This window comes from Phascolarctos cinereus, unplaced genomic scaffold (genome assembly GCF_003287225.1).
Source record: "Phascolarctos cinereus isolate Bilbo 61053 unplaced genomic scaffold, phaCin_HiC Scaffold_4;HRSCAF=312, whole genome shotgun sequence".
Taxonomy (NCBI): Eukaryota; Metazoa; Chordata; class Mammalia; order Diprotodontia; family Phascolarctidae; genus Phascolarctos; species Phascolarctos cinereus.
The window spans coordinates 195805730-195822559 of record NW_027555847.1 but is presented as its reverse complement, the minus strand read 5'-3'; the positions used below and the strand labels follow the sequence as shown (position 1 = coordinate 195822559).

Genomic DNA, 16830 nt, shown 5'->3' with positions numbered 1-16830 from the left:
AAAATGGCTCTAAAACAAATTCTAAAGCAGCAAAACCCACAAAAAGACAGAGTGAAACAAATTTACAGCCCAAGACAGCCTGGATGGTTGATCAGAAAGGTATACTGCACCAAGTGGGAAAAGGAGTGCAGTTCGGAGCACTCTGGGTAAGGCAGGCTTCAGCAAACCTGGAGCAGGCCTCAGAGGACTGAATCTTGGGCCGTGGTGGTCAAAGACAACTTAGAAGGTCAGTGGGAAAAGTCTGTGACTGCAGTGAGAGAGAGAGAAATCTCCCATTTCCAGGTATGGTCCTGGGGCAGCAGCTGCTTCCAAAGCTTCTGGCCCACAGACTGAGGGGGAATCCAGTGGCTGATAGAGGGGGATTGCAGGGATCTCTCTGCTGGTGCAGGACTCTCTTGCTTTGCCTGTGCTTAGATCTGGGTCACAGTTCTGGGTGGTAGTCCTGGGATGAGGAGGAGTGCTGGTGTGGTAGAGCTTGTAGTGGTGGTAGAGAGAAAATCCTCCTCACAGTTACAAGGCAGAAAAGAGTACATGTGGTCACTCACAGACCACAGCACAGGCCAGGAAAGTAGTAAACACCTCATCCCTTATTATATTACCGTGGAAGAACTGAAAATCTACAGGTCGCCAGAGGTATCTCTGAAAAAAGCTGCAGAAAACCCTTGGAGCTTGGGACAGTACATTCTCCACACTGGAAGCAGACCCCTACCTTAACAAAGAATTTAAAACTCAAGTAATTGGCTGGTATCATGAATAAACAAAGGTCCAAAAAATCATATCATAGAATTTTTCTTTGGTAACAAACAAGATCAAAACATATGACCAGAAGAAGACAACAAAGTCAAAGCTCCTACATCCAAAGCCTCCAAGAAAAATATGAATCAGTTCCAGGCTATGGAAGAGCTCAAAAAGGAGTTTGAGAAACAAGTAAGAGAAGTAGAGGAAAAACTGGGAAGAGAAATGAGACCGATGCAAGAAAATCATGAAAAAATGCCAACAGCTTGCCAAAGAAGACCCACAAAAATACTGAAGAAAATAACACCTTAAAAAATAGCCTAACCCAAATGGCAAAAGAGCTCCAAAAAGCCAATGAAGAGAAGAATGCCCTAAAAAGTAAAATTGTCCAAATAGAAAAGGAAGTCCAAAAGCTTACTGAAGAAAATACTTCTTTAAGTATTAGAATGGAGCAATTGGAAGTTAGTGACTTTATGAGAAATCAAGACACCATAAAACAAAATCAAAAGCATGAAAAAATAGAAGACAATGTGAAATATCTCATTGGAAAAATAACTGACCTGGAAAATAGATCCAGAAGAGAGAATTTAAAAATTACTGGACTACCTGAAAGCCATGATCAAAAAAAAAGCCTAGGCATCATCTTTCAAGAAATTATCAAGGAAAACTGCCCTGATATTCTAGAACCAGAGGTAAAATAGAAATAGAAAGAATCCACCAATCACCTCCTGAAAGAGATCCCCAAAGAAAAATTCCTAGGAATATTACAGCCAAATTCCAGAGTTCCCAGGTCAAGAAGAAAATATTTCAAGCAGCCAGAAAGAAACAATTCAAGTACTGTGGAAACACAATCAGAATAACAGAAGATTTAGCAGCTTCTACATTAAGGGACCAGAGGGCCTGGAATATAATATTCCGAAGGGCAAAAGAGATAGGATTACAACCAAGAATCAACTACCTAGCAAAACTGAGTATAATCCTTCAGGGGGAAAAAATGGTCATTAAGTGAAATAGGAGACTTTCAAGCATTCTCGATGAAAAGACCAGAGTGAATAGAAAATTTGACTTTCAGATACAAGACTCAAGTGAAACATGAAGAGGTAAACAGGAAAGAGAAATCATAAAAGACTTATTAAGGTTGAACTGTTTACGTTCCTGCACAGAAAGACAATATTTGTAACTCATGAGACCTTTGTCAGTATTAGGGTAGTTGGAGGGAAAAAATTATATCTAGATAGATAGATAGATAGATAGATAGATAGATAGATAGATAGATAGATGGACGGACGGACGGACAGACGGACAGACAGACAGACAGACAGACAGATAGACAGACAGACAGACAGACAGACAGAGAGACAGACAGACAGACAGACAGACAGACAGACAGACAGATAGATAGATAGATAGATAGATAGATAGATAGATAGATAGATAGCACAGGGCGAGTTGAAGTTGAAGGGATGATATCTGGAGAATAAAATTAAGGAGTGAGAGAGGATTATACTGGGAGAAGGAAAAAGGGAGAGGTAAAATGGGGTAAATTATCTCTCATGAAACAGACAAGAAAAGGCTTTTACAGTGGAGGGGAAAAGGGGGAAGGTGAGAGGGAATGAGTGAATCTTATTCTCATAGGATTTTGCTTAAGGAGGGAATAACATACACACTCAATTGGGTATGGAAATCTATCTTACCCTACAGGAAAATAGGAGGTGAAGGGGACAAGAGAGCAGGGGGGATGATAGAGGGGAGGGCAGATTGGGGGAGGGGGTAATCAGAAGAAAACACTTCTGAGGAGGGACAGGGTCAAAAGAGAGAATAGAATAAATGGGGGCCGGGCTAGGATCAAAGGAAATATACATAGTTTTTCACAACATGACTACTATAGAAGTCTTTTGCATGACTATACATATATAACCTGTATGGAGTTGATTGCCTTTTCAATAAGGGTGAGTAGTGAGGAAGGAAGGGAGAAAATTTGGAACCCAAAGTTTTAAAAACACATGTTAAAAAAATTGTTTTCACATGCAACTGGGAAATAAGAAATACAGGAAACCGGGTATAGAAATCTATCCTGCCCTACAGGAAAATAGAAGGGGAAGGGGATAAAAGAAGGAGGGGAGAGACAGAAGGAAGGGCAGATTAGGGGAAGGGGTATACAGAATGCATGCCATCTTGGGGTGGTGGAAGGGATGAGATGGGGAGAAAATTTGGAACTCAAAATCTTGTGGAAGTGAATGTTGAAAACTAAAAATAAATTAAAAAAAAAAGAAAACTGTATCTTTTGCAACACATCTGTTGGAGAATGTTTTGTATTAGATAGATAGATATAGATATATGTATAATATATAACATGCATATCTGTTAGTAATTGATATATCTTAGAAATTCAATATATTCTTTCCCCATTCTGTTTCTAGACGGATTTTCTTCATACAGAAGCTTTTGAATCTCATGTAATCAAGATTATATATCTATTATAATTGCCTATATCCCTTGTTTAAGAATACATCTCCTGAACGGTTAAGTCTTTTCAGTCATGTCTGACTCTTAGTGATCCCACTTGTGGTTTTCTTGGCAAAGATACTGGAGTGATTTGCCATTGCCTTCTCCAGTTCATTTAACCGATGAGGCAAATAGGATTAAGTGACTTGCTTGGGGTTAAACAACTAGTAAGTGTCTGAAGCTGAATTTTAACTTAGATCTTCCTGACGACTACAATCCAAGAACTGTCCACTGTGCCACCTAGCTACCCATACATGTCCTAACACAAACCTACACAACTTGGCAGTGGGTAGGGACCAAAATTAAAATAGGCTACACTTCTTCAGGTTGCAGATAGGTTTTTAGCAGCTCCCTTTCCAAGTAAAGTTATAATTAATGATTAAACTCTTTTTCAAAAACACTTTTTTAAAAATCAGGATGTAATCCAGAAACAGCAATTGACAAACACTTTTTTATGAAGTCACCTTCAGAAAAAGACTTCCCAGGGCAGCTGGGTGATACAGTGGCTAGAGCACCAGCCCTGGATTCAGAAGGACCTGAGTTCAAATCTGGCCTCAGGTACATAACACTTACTAGCTGTGTGATCCTGGGCAAGTCATTTAAACCCATTGCCTAGCCAAAAAAAAAAAAAAAAAGACTTGCCGGCAGCAGCAATTTCTTTAGAAATCTGAAAACTAACCTTAGCCACTTCATTATGCCCTACAATGGGGCACCTTCCCTTCCTCCTCCTCCGTATAGTCTTTCCCCATGAAATTGTAAGTCCCTTGAGGGCAGAGGTTGTCTTTGTTTTTATTTGTATTTGTATCTCCAGTACTTAGTAAAGTGCCTGACACATAGTACACAACAAATGTTTATAGACTATCAGGAGTATATGCCTCATAAATGGAGTACAATAGAGAGTTTTCTGTCTCAATTTTTGAGAATAATTAGTGTAATATTAATAAGAATTGTTCTTTAAAAGTTTTGGTAGAACTTGCCTAAGAATCCATCAAGACAGAGGTTTGGTTTGGTTTTCCTTAAGACTAGATCCACTTCCTTTTCTGAAATTGGATTAAGATCTTTTTTCTTCTGTTAGTTTCAGCATTTTATATTTTTGAAGGTAATTCTCAGTTTTGTTAGAACTGTGCATAGTAGGTTCTCATAATTTCTTCTGGTTGTGATTGCATTTTGTTCATTTGCTATTTTGATTTTCTGCTCTTTTCTTTCTAATCAGGTTGGCTAAAAGTTTGTCAAATATGTTAGTGATTTCAAAGAACCAGCTTTTACCTTTACCATTTCCACATGCTTTTTAGGTTTCAGTTTGCTTTTCATCTAATTTTCAATATCTTCTTTTTATGCTCATTTGGGTTTTTTGACTTTTTAATGTTTTAAAATGCATATTCATTTTCTATCTTATTGATGTATGGTTTTTGGGATATAATTATTCCTCTAAGGACTGTCATAGTTGCATCCTACAATTTTTTATGTCTTATTTCTTCATTGTCATTTTCCTTCACATAATTATTATTTCTATGATTTGTTCCTTGACCCATTCATTATTTAGGATTTTGTTAAGTCTCCATTTGGGTGGGTGTTCTGTTACTGCATCCTATAAAGGACATGTTTACTATTTCTGTCTTTCTACATTGTTTTCAATATCTATCATAATAAATTGTCAATTTTTGTAAAAATTCTATGCGATACTGAATGAATATTTTTAAAGGGCCCATTTAGAAGATGCCAGGAGTCCTTTAGCTTTAGTTTCTCCAGCAATTGATTCAGTTCTAGATTTTCTCTCTTGTTTATCTTTTTTCTTAGATCTGTCTAAACCTGAGAGGATATAAATATCCTTCCCTTATAGTGAGTGTCTCTATGTCTCCTTGTTTTTTTCTTTTTAATGAACTCAGATGCTATGTCATTTGAAACATTTAAGGTAAATACTGATATTGATTTGCTGTCTGTAGCTCCATTAAGTTATTACATACTTTTCTTTTTTATCACTTTATATTGTGAGTTGTTTTTTGCATTGGCTGAGAGCATGATTTCAACTCTTGATTTGGATTCACCTGATACAAAATAATTTTTGTTCCAGCCTCTCATTTCTATTGTGTCTTCAATTTTTAGGTTTGTTTCTTATAAGCAAAAGATTCTGGGGGTTTTTTTAATCCATTTTACTGGATTATCTAATCAATTCACATTTAAAATGACAGGTTAATATTTTTCCCCATTTGTGTCTCTAATATTGTTTCCCCCTCTCAATTTTTTAATTAAAATTTTTTTATCAATTTTTAAAATCCTCTTTTAAATTAGTAAAATGTTCCTTTATTTATTTTTGTTTATTCAACATCAAAGCAAAACTCTTCTCATAGGCTCTCTTTCCCCTTACTTTCAACCTATCCCCTTTCCCTTAGTTTTGGAGTTTTACTTGTTGATTACTTGTATTTAGTTGTCTAATTCTGCCCCCATTTCCCCCCCTTCTTGGTCAAGTATTTAATCAGGTCCCTCCCTTACACTCCCCTTAAATTTCTTTTATTTTGGGGGGGGCTGTATTTTTTTCTGTACTTTTTTCTGAACAGGATTTCATCCTTTTTCTCTTTATTCTTACTGCTTTTTCTTTTTTGATGGTCTTTATACTTATTTATGCCTTCTTTTAGTCTTTTTGCATTCCTCATGTAATTAAAGCTTTTAAAATACCAAATCTGAATTCCTTCATTTAAATTTTTTTTATGTGATTGCCTTATAGATGTTACTATTTGCCCCTTTTTGTTATTCCACACTTAGAAAAATCAACAAGAAAAAGTATTATTGGGCCATGGTAGAGATTTCCCTATCCCTGGTCATGCAGTCCAATTCTATCTCCTGCCTTTTCCATGATAATTTTCCTTTACATTTGCAATATAATTTCTTCTTTGGGTTCATTCTTTGCCATCCTTCTGTATGTTGGTTGCTCCTCAGAACTCTAATTTCCCCTTTTCTGAGGTGGGTTGTTATCCATGAAGCTAGAAAATTCTCTTATAGGTAGCAGTACCTCTAAGGACCAAATTCCTAAAGATTAATACCCAGTCCTCATCTCCTATTACAGAATTCATCTATTCCTACCATATGAGTGTTCTTCAGAGGTACCTCTTTCACCACTGAATCAAGATTTCATTCTTTCCCCTGTTTCAAACCATCCCTTTGCCTCACCCATTGTCTCATAGCTGCTCTTCATGATGAGAAACTTACAGAAGTTATTTTCACTGTTTACCATTTACTTGATTAAGACATATCACATATTCTCCTCTATCTTCTTTTTCCTCTCTCCCATTTTGTGCCCCCTCCCACCCTGTAATTCTGTCCCACAAAATACACTGGCTTCTGTGTCATAATACATTTGCTGGGGATTGAGGGGTTATGAGGTTTAGTCCATGGTGTTTCATGACTCTTTCTCCATAGTAACTTCTCCTAAGTTCTGCTTTCATTTTTATTCCCTTGTGTCCTTTCAGAAAGAAATTTCTTAATGATCTGGTTTTTTTAAGGCCACAGATTTCTCCTTAGTTTTTCTTTTCCTTTTAACATTCTTGAAGGGTAGGGGTAATTTATTTCATTATTTGTTCTTTTCTTGGTAATTACATTTATTTACCTTTTTTGTGTTCTGTTGTTCTAGGTTTTGTGTGGGACAGAGACTCTAAATCAATTAAACTCAGACTTCTCAAGGTGGAAGCAAAGGTTACTTTTTATTACAATCTTGAGAGAAGAGGCGTCTGCTCCTCTGGTACACTTCCAGGAGGAGAGAGTCAAGGCACAGAAAGCAAAATGAGATTATATACCCCAATGCAAACAAACCTCCACCCACCACTATCCCTTATTCCCATTGGCTGGGGAGGCAGGCTTACATTCTGAGGCAGGAAAATTCAAAGACAAAGAACAAGGAAACAGGGTATAGCCAATCCCAACATACATGTCCTTACTTAGTAAACCTAATGCTGACGTAGCAGTGGTGTGGTGATCAGGAGGGGGTTTAGGGCCAAATTCCCATGAGTTAGGTAATTCCTAGGAAACGGAAACTTACTGCAATTTCCCCTCCCTAACCCCCTTCCCCCTTATCCCAGAGACAAGAAAAGGGGGGAAGCTTTTAAAAGGGCAAGCAGTTCAAGTTGGGGGCAAGGCTATTCTTTCTGCTAAGCCTTAAAAAAAAAAAACCAGGGTCTGAGAAGGGAAGGTTCTGAAAGCAACAATCAAGAAATATCAACAAGAACTATTGATCCCCTGAGGAGGCTTCACTTTTGAGAGATCATCTCTCACAGTTTCTATAAGTCTAATAATCTGCTCATCTCTTTTTTTGGGGGGGAAGGGGAGTAAAAATGCTTCAAATGCCTCTTTTTTATGGAATGTCTATTTTCATCGAAGCTTAGGTTAGTTGGGTATGTCGCCTTTTGAGCTCCTTTGCTCTCACAGTTAGATTATTCCACCCCCTTCCGTGGTTTCCAGTGTATAAAGAATAGTCTTGTTCTTAAAATTTATTTTCCTTTATCTTCTTGTTAGCTTGCAAAATCTGTTATTTGTCACTGGAATTCAATTTAACCAGTTTGTAGCATGGAGTAATTTTTCTGAAGGAAATCTGTTGATTCTTTTGATTGCTGCTTTGTTTTCTGTATTCAGAAATTTAGGGCAATTTTCTTGTACTATTTCTTACATTATGGTACTCAAGTTTCTTTACTTTTATTCTTCTGAGGGACCTATGATCATTATTTCTATGCACCTTTTTTTTGAGAGCAATGTGTTTTGCTTGTGTAGAGATTTTTTGTTACTGCCATTTGCTTTTCTTCTTCCACTGTCCTTCCTTCAGTATTTTTATATTTCCAAACAACTGTTCTTTCTTTTGCTTCTTTGGAGAGACTTGCCACTGTGTATTTATGTTTTTTTGATTTGTACAGGCAAAAAAAATCTTCTACTTGTTTTTTTCAAATTATTTTCAAGACTTTGATTTCTTTTGAATCATTTTGGAAAATCCTACTGTGGTTTCATTTCCTCTTGCAAATACACAGGGTATTGTCTCACTGAGAATTAGTTCACTTTCTTTTGTTTTTCAATATTTATTTGGTGACATTTGCAATAATTTAGGTATCTTGGTACCATCTACCTTCCTAATTTATCTACTTTTGTAGGGTTTTTTTTTTTACTTCTGAGAGCTTTGTTTAATTTAGTCTTTTCCCATTCTATTCCTCTATTAATCATTTTCTGATTCCTACCATTTTGATGGTGTCCCCAGGGGCTGTATCACCTATAAAATTATATTAACCTTCTCTTACTTTGGAGAATTCATTTCTCACTGGCCTCAGTTCCTGCCCCCAGAGGCTTCTGGGGACACAGAGCTGGATCTCTCAGGATACAATTCCCTTTCCTTTAGGCTTGGTTCAGTCACACACAGAGGTGCTAATGTCTTGCATCAGTTCCCTTTGTTTTTTTATTTCTCTGGCTGAGAGCTTCGGTCCAGGTAGCAGACACTCCCATTCCTTTATTTCCTCCTCCTCCACAAGGGGATGGGCAGAGTTGAAGGCTTCTGTTTTTTCTTTTTGTTGGGTTTTTTTTTTCCTTGTCATTGAATGGTGGCTAAGGGAGGAGAAGGGTGTGCTGGCAGGGAATGCAGCAGCAACAGGGAAATTTCTGAACAGCTGCTAGAGCATACCCATGTGGGTTGGGTTGTGAGCCCAGACAGAGAATGGTAGCTGGGGAGGGAGGGGGTGTCCTAAGTAAGTAGGTTAAGGGCTGTTGTTCTTTACTGTTAATTCATAAGCTTGCTACTTTATCAAGTTTCTTGTATCTTAACCTATGGAGACAGCTGGAATTGCTTTAACCCTTAGGCATAATTCCTATTTAGGGGAGTTTTTGAGAGTTAGTGAAGACTGAAGATACTTATATGTCCACTATTTCGTTGGTCCAAACCCGAGACCTGTAGTAGATCCCAATGTCTCACATCCCTGTCCCTTGCAATCTATCTTCTACACTGCTGCTACAGTTATTTTTTGAAAGCCTAAGTCTGATTATGCTACACCTCCCCTCCCCCTTAATTCAGTAACTCCAATGGTACCTATTGTCTCTGGGATCAAATATAATCTCTTTTGTTTGGCACTTAAAGCTGTACCAACAGTGCCCTTTCTACCTTTCTGATCTTTTCTACTTTTTTTTCCCTCCACAGTCCAGACATGCTAGCCTACTTGTTTAGATGGGGTCATGCCCCGTAAGAAATTAGTCTCCTTTGTTCTCTCTTCATCTAAAAATATAATCCTAGAAGTGATAGATCTAATGGGACTCTAGGAAAATGTATTTTTATTGGGCTATCCTATTTCCCTGCTTCTTGTCCTGTCCCTCATCTCCTTTTCTGAATCTGCTCTCTCTCAGAAACCTTAGCACTCTCTAATGATGAGGTTGTTTCTATGATCTCACTGTGTGAATTTTTCATGACTTATTTCTGACAGCTAATTTTCCTATATATGACTAATTTTCTTATTTTCATGAATAACAATTTTCATAGTTGACTTTGTGCCAAACATGCCCAAAGTAATCAATATGTAATTTAATTCTGCTTGATTAATGAACATACACAACTATTTTCAAAGTGACAACCCACTCGAAGGAGAGCTAATTACAGAAGAGAGCAAATTGCAGGCAAGTATGCTTTTGACAAAATCAAAGGATCCTTAGTTCACAAGACTCCTGAAATACACGTAAGTGAAGCATAAGTTCTGGGAAGAAAATTTAATAACAAGGCTACTATCAACTTAATAATATTTAACATTAAATCAAATTAAAATACTTTGTAATAAATTAAAACTTAACAATAAATCAATATTCAATATTTAATAATATTTAACAAAAGGCTACTTAATGTTAATAAATTAGCATTTATTACATACTTATGTACCAAGTTTTTCACAATCTAATAGGGGAGGCAAATATGTACAAATAAACCAAATACAGGAAAAAACAGGAAATAATTAACAGAGAAGGAAACATAATTAAAAGGGTTGGGAAAGGCCTCCAGTTAGAAGATGGGATTTTGGTGTGTCATGTGACCTTGGGCAAATCACTTTGCCTCTTTCCCTTTCTCAGAAGTGGGGACAACCTTCCTTAGAGACTTGTGTCCAAGACCCAACGGTTTGATAAACAACTCATTTATGTAGTGCTTTAAAAGCACTACAAATCAATTCATCAACAAGCATTTATTAAACACCTAGGGGCCAAACACTACACTAAAGATCAGACAAAAATGAAGCAATCCCTGCCTAAAAGGGGCTCAAATCCTGTTGGGGTGGGGGACGGCAACATGCACAAGTAAAAAAATATGCGAAATACAAGTTAGTCTGAGCGAAAGGCTGGGGGGACGGCAGTAGAAGCTGAGAGGAATCAAGACAGCCTCCTGAAGGGCGTGGCATTTGAGGTGTACTTTGAAGAAAACTAAGCGTCACCTACCTTATTTCATTCGATCCTCACCACAACCCTTTGGGGCAGGTACTATTATCATCCCCATTTTACAGATGAGGAAAGTGAGGCTCAAGGAAATCAAAGTGACTCGTCCAGTCATACAACTAGTATCTTAGCGTGGACAAAAGGCTGTGAAATGTGGAGTCATACTTGCAAGAAGATCAAAAGGTGAATTTAAAGAGAGGAATTCCTGAACCTCAGTTGTAAAGAACCTCAGAGATCCAGTTCAACTAGTTCAAATAACAGCATCTCTCCACCAGAAAACTCTCCTTCAGTGGCGGTGGTTGTTGATAAACCATCTAGCACTCATTAACTATCACAGGAATACCGTGGGCACCTGGGGAAAGTCCTCCTATCACTTCCCTTCTCTCTATTCGAGGTCTTCTTGGCCCAAGTAAAGCGAAAACTTGACCAAAGAGAACTCTTGAATCACGTCACGGATTACGCCACCTAACACAGGCGAGACAACGTGTGACGTAATACGCCAAATTCCCAACCTCCTCCTCCTTAGTCCGCTCCGACTTCCGTAATTGGATCTCGGAACCCCTCGCCCGCCCGCCCGGCCCCCCCCCCACTCCCCACTCCGGGTTACCAGGCGTCCCACGCCACCCCACCAAAACAGGAAGCGGGTAAACTACAGGTTCCGCCCATTAGACATCATGGCGTATTTAGGCTCTCTTTCCACTCCTGCCCTTTCTGTCCTCTCTGCCGGCGGAATCAGGAAAAGATTAGGAGGTGAGAAACACCGTCTCTTTTCTAGACTTGTCCCGGCCCGGAAACCCTCTCGGGCTCCTAAGGTATTCGCTAGAGAACAAACGTTTGTCAATAAAGCTTGTTGACAGGAAGAGAAATAAAAAATGGGGGCCGGGAGCGGACGGTGGGCGGATACCTTTCCGTGCTTGGCCAATCGGTGCCGCAAGAGGCTGGACGAGTTGAGGAAGGTTGGTAAGGAAGAGGGAGGGGGCGGGCCAGGGGCGGGGCCCTGCAGGGAAGGGGCGGGGCTGCGGTTGCGGTCGTTAGCCGGAGGCGGCTGCGGCAGCTGCGGGTGAGTGAGGAAAGTGGCGGGGGCGGCTTGCGACTTGATGGGGAGGAGCACTGTGGCGCCTGTGACTTCGCTCCCTGCAGGCATCGGTCTCTTTTTTTGTTCGGGGGTTTCTCTGTGAGAAAGTGGGTGGTCAATTCTCGGAGGACCCGCCGGTCTCCCGCCTTAGGCGGGGTTGGGGGAAACCTTAATTGGCCTGGCTGGTTCGGGTCAGTTTCGTTCCTTTGCCGCCCCCGCCCCGGGGGATTCTGGGATGGGGACTCCGGGGGGGGGGGGGGGAGGGAGGGCGGGGGGATCACCTTTTTGACTCGGAGCGTTCCCCGGTACTGGAGTGGGGCGTGCCAGCTGTGCACCGCCCCCTTGGCCGTGGGGGGCGGGGAGATAGCGTGTTCTTGGCGGACGCGCAGCCGGGAGCTAGTAGTCTGGCAATCTGTCTCCTCTTTCCCCTGCATCTGCCCTCTTAGCATCCCCTCCCGCCCTCCGGGGCAGTTGTCACTCTGTCACCCTCACTCTCCACTCCCATCCGCGTGTCAAGGCCCGAAGCCAAAAACTAAGGCCTGCATGGGACGGACAGGACAGGTGGTGAACCCGCATTACGGCCCAAGGTGAGAGTTTGCATTTCAGGTCCGCAACTCTTTAGGGCTTCTCCTCCTGACGAGGTCTGTTAAAGGTAAGCAGAGTAGGAAGATGAGGTTGGGGTATGTTTTGTAACTTTGGGCAGCCCGCTTGTGTGAATGCTTCTGTTTGCTCTTGTAGTTACCCTACAAATGCCCTAAAAAATGCTCGAAGTTCCTGATCTACAGTTTACAGGGATTCTTGACCAGGGCTCCTTGTGAATAGATTTCAGGGAGTTTGGGAACTTGGATGAGAAGAAAGTCACATCTTTCTTTTAAATGATCACTGATTGAAATTTTACATTCAGCTATGGTTTGAAAAAAAGGGGGGCAGCATTTATATAGCACTTTTAAGGTTTGCAAAGAGCCCTACAAATCTCTCTTTTTATGCTGGGAGGTAGGGGCTACTATTATCCCCCTTTTGCAGATGAGGAAACTGAGGCGGACAAATTGTCTTTTCCGGGGTCACTCGGCTAGTAAGTGACTGAAGCCAGATTTGAATAGTCTTTTTGACTCTAAGCCCAGCACTCACATCTACTTCACTACATATTTTTTAAAAAATATCGTTCTGATGAGATATAGGCTTTGTCAACTTAGAAGAGGATCCAGGATATAAAAAAGAATAAGAATTCCTGTGTTTAAGGGCTTATTGAGATGGTTGCTTCTAGTTAGTTTTTGGCCTCTTCTGTAAAACTTTGTCAAGTTAATTTATGTAAAGGAAATAATCAGTGTGTATGGGATCATGCATCCCAGTTGTGAATTTTGTAAACATATATAGAGGAAAACTTTTTCAAGCAAAGCCAGACTTAGGATAGTTTATTGGAAAAGCAAATAACTTCTCTTGCTTCCAAAAATAGTTTCCCTTTTAAGAAGTGATGAGTATCAGGCTTTAGCATCCTAGTAAGTCTTGTGTCAAGAGTTGATAGCATCCTGTTCAAGACGTTTTTCAAAACTGCACACAAAATAGGCCTTTAAAAAAATGAAAAGGTAGTGGAGGATTCAACAGCTGGGGATGTGGTATATTTAGGAAGCTGTGATTGTGGTAGAAGCATCAAAGCAGTATAAACAAAATGGCTAATACCATTATGGGATGCTAGGCAGGCACTTCACTCAAACCTGACTCAGGAGCAAGTGTTTAGGAGCTACCTTGGTTATGCATATATCAGTGCTCTTAAATGAAAGAAATAAATCAAAATCTCATTTTTTAAGTAGCTGTTCTTCCTAAACTGAGTATTAAGCCTCAATACAAATACATAATTGAGACAATTTCTGGCCTGAGGGAACTTACAATTTAATGTGGGTGAGGCTGCACAAAGAAGTAAGTTTGGGTCAGGGAAGTCCTTGGGATATTAAGCAGATCTTTAGTGGCTGTGATGGGGCACTAGTGATTTGATAACTGTTCTTACTACAAGAATTGAAAAAGGAGGAGAGGGTGTTCACGTCATGACAGGACAGATAAGACTGGGATGCACTTCACACAAATATGCAGAAAGGGCATAATAGCTAATATATAGTAATTTGAGACTTAGAAAATAGTTTTGTAAGAGATGTATCACACTGCCAGCAAAGGTCATGAAGCATGAAATACAGTGAAGTCATGTAAACTAGTGAAACTCTGTATACAACTAGAAAATTTCACCTGCTTTAAAGAAATGAAGGTTGTTGCTGGATTCGCCCACTTGAGCAGTTCTATGCTGTATGTACTTTCTAGTAAAACCAACTGAAAAAGAACAACCCATCTTACAGAGACAGGCCAAATATAGCATAAAAATGGCATTATGTTCCATGCTAAAAGACTGTTAGTGACACTAATCAACTGAACCTGTAATAGATACAGATAATGTCTTTGTGAACCATTTAATCAGTGCTACTTATGAACTCTGCTTAGTATTAAATGTCAAGAAATTATCACCAACAATAAGATACAGTCTACCAACATTAAAGTGGTAAATAAAAGTTCAATAATGCTATAATAGTATACTTATATAAGTCTCCATATGCTGTTCAGCATTAGGGGCAATAGACACTCAGGGTCCAAAAAAAAATGCCATATGTATTTTACTGAAGCAGTTTTAAGCTGTGAGATGACTACAGAATTTTAGTTAGTAGTAATCAGCAGACTAAATGAAGCTGTTGAACCAATCATAAATAAAGTAGCCCTTTTGAAGCAAAGGCTTAAGAAACTGTAAAACCACAGACATCAGAAACTGAAAAAAGTTCAAAGGTACTAACCAAAATTGTCAGATAAGAAGTAGCATGAAAAAGTCTCCTGATTCTAGACCCAGCAATATCATTAATTACTTGAGGGACTTCAGGCAAAACACTTAACCTCTTTCTCCTCGGGTTGCTTACAGGTAAAATAAGGGAGGTATAATTATAATAGTTAATAGTAGTATTTATATAGAGTTTTAAGGTTTGCAAAGTACTTTACAAATATTGCTTTTTGTACTCACAATCCTGCAGATGGGGAAACCGAGGCAGAGAGAAGTTAAGAGACTTTTTCAGGATCACACCTAGTAAATATCTGAAGCTGGATTTGAACTCAGATCTTTCTGACTCCAAGTCCAGGTCTCTATCTACTGTACCATTTAGATGATTTCTCAGGTGTAGTTTAGGAAAAATTGTTTGTCATCTGTTTTTCTAGAAATCATACTTCATGGCAGGACATTTTTCTTTTTGTTTTAAAGTTTTTGATCTAGAGACTAGCCCCCAAATTTAAGAACCAGCTAGATTTTTCAGTTTTCAATGAAAGAAAAAGAAAATGGGGGAAAAAATAGTAGCCATAATATTGTTGATTCCCAGCATTCAAGATGAAATCCAAATTGGGACCTGGGGGTGGAAAGTGGGGATCTACCCAATAATGCTGAAGCATTTTCTGAAAAGTCCCCAAGCATACTTGTCCAAACTGTTTCCAGAAGGACACAAGGGGCTGGTATGAAGAAACTTCTGTTGGTTGTGGTTGCAGCGTGGTTGATCTTGAACAACTTATTCTACCTTATTCCAAAAGAGAAAAGGCCAGGCGAGCCAGAACAAGTAGTCTCAGCTGAGAAGACCAAAAATACTGCAAGTGGGATCCCACTACTTCTTTGCCTCAAACAGCAAGTTACTTGTTACAGAACAAAATGCCCTTCTGGTTCTTGTAAAATTGCACCACAGATACCGGGTGCCTGAATGAAATGTTATTATTCTGCACCTGAGAGTGGGCAAGCTAGTCAATATTGGATAAATTCTTATAATGATATTAGGACACTAGAATACTGGACTCCCGTGAGACCTCTATGAAAAATCACCTGATTGTCTCAAGAGTATACACTGTGAATTAAATTAGGGGATAAGAGAAGATTATACTAGGAGAAGAAGAAAGGAGAGGTAGAATGGGGTAAATTATCTCACAAAAAAACAGAAAAGAAAAGGCTCTTACAAGTGGACTGGAAACGGGGGAAGGTGAGAGGGAATGAGTGGATCTTATTCTCATAGGATTTGGCTTAAGAAGGGAATAACATACACACTCAATTGGGTATGGAAATCTGTCTTACCCTACAGGAAAGCAGGGGGAGAAGGTGAGAGGAGAGCAGATTGGGAAAGGGGTTAATCAGAAGCGAATACTTCTGAGGAGGAACAGGGTCAAAAGGAAGAATAGAATAAATAAACTCTACATAAGTGCTACTATTTACTATTATAATTATATCTCTCTTATTTTACCTGTAAGCAACCTATGGGGAAAGAGGTTAAGTGTTTTGCCTCAAGTAGTTAATGATATTGCTGGGTCTAGAATCAGGAGACTTTTTCATGCTTCTTATCTGACGATTTTGGTTAGTACCTTTGAACTTTTTTTCAGTTTCTGATTAAGGGAACTAGAGTTAGTTTTTCACAACAAGTCTACTGTGGAAGTGTTTTGCATAACTGCACATGTATAACCTATGTTGAGTTCCTTGCCTTTTCAATGAGGGTGGGTGGGGTGGGAGGAAGGGAGAAAATGAGGAACCCAAAGTTTTAAAAACACATGTTTAAAAAAAATGTTTTCTCATGCAACCAGGAAGTAAGAAATACAGCAAATGGGGTACAGAAATCTATCCTGCCCTATAGAAAAATAGAAGGGGAAGAGGATAAGAGAAGGGAGGGAGAGATAGAAGAGAGGGCAGACTAGGGGAAGGGGTATTCAGAATGCTTGCCATCTTGGGGTGGGGGGAGGGGTGAGATGGGGTGAAAATTTGGAACTCAATCTTGTGGAAGTAAATGTTGAAAACTAAAAATAAATTTATGTTTAAAAAAAAAGTATACACTCTGATAACTGTATGAGTAGTATATTATGTTGAAAAAAGGTCTCTGGTCTTACATTGGTCTTTTCAGACATATTTCCAAATGTGAATTTTCATCACAGAAGAAGATGCCATGTATGATAGAAGTGTCTGCTACACCCCCTGCTCGGTAGGTGGACTATAACCGACCCCACATAGGCCAGACTAGGTTTTCCTTAAAAGATAGTGAAAT

At 39.3% G+C, this 16830-nt stretch overlaps 1 protein-coding gene and 1 long non-coding RNA gene across 13 annotated transcripts in view; one reads left to right on the top strand and one right to left on the bottom strand.

The window, feature by feature from the left end:
• The window catches only part of LOC144456844 (uncharacterized), a 147041-nt gene extending 135819 nt beyond the window's left edge, over nt 1-11222 (bottom strand). The window contains exon 1 of the long non-coding RNA XR_013486018.1: nt 10672-11222. This is a non-coding gene — a long non-coding RNA (uncharacterized LOC144456844). The remainder of the gene's footprint in view (nt 1-10671) is intronic.
• A 66-nt stretch (nt 11223-11288) lies between these two features.
• The window catches only part of C9orf72 (C9orf72-SMCR8 complex subunit), a 47202-nt gene continuing 41660 nt past the window's right edge, over nt 11289-16830 (top strand). For 2 of the 12 annotated variants that reach the window (XM_020973022.2, XM_078152844.1), the window contains exon 1: nt 16684-16767. Coding sequence is in view for 4 of the 12 variants with exons in the window: in XM_078152843.1 (XP_078008969.1) it covers nt 16732-16767 (36 nt within the window). In the remaining 8 variants the exon portion in view is untranslated. Of the gene's footprint in view, nt 11419-11460; nt 11481-11665; nt 11729-12029; nt 12396-16683; nt 16768-16830 lie in introns of those variants that run through there. The other 10 variants (XM_078152843.1, XM_078152842.1, XM_020973025.2 and 7 more) reach the window with 10 other exon arrangements.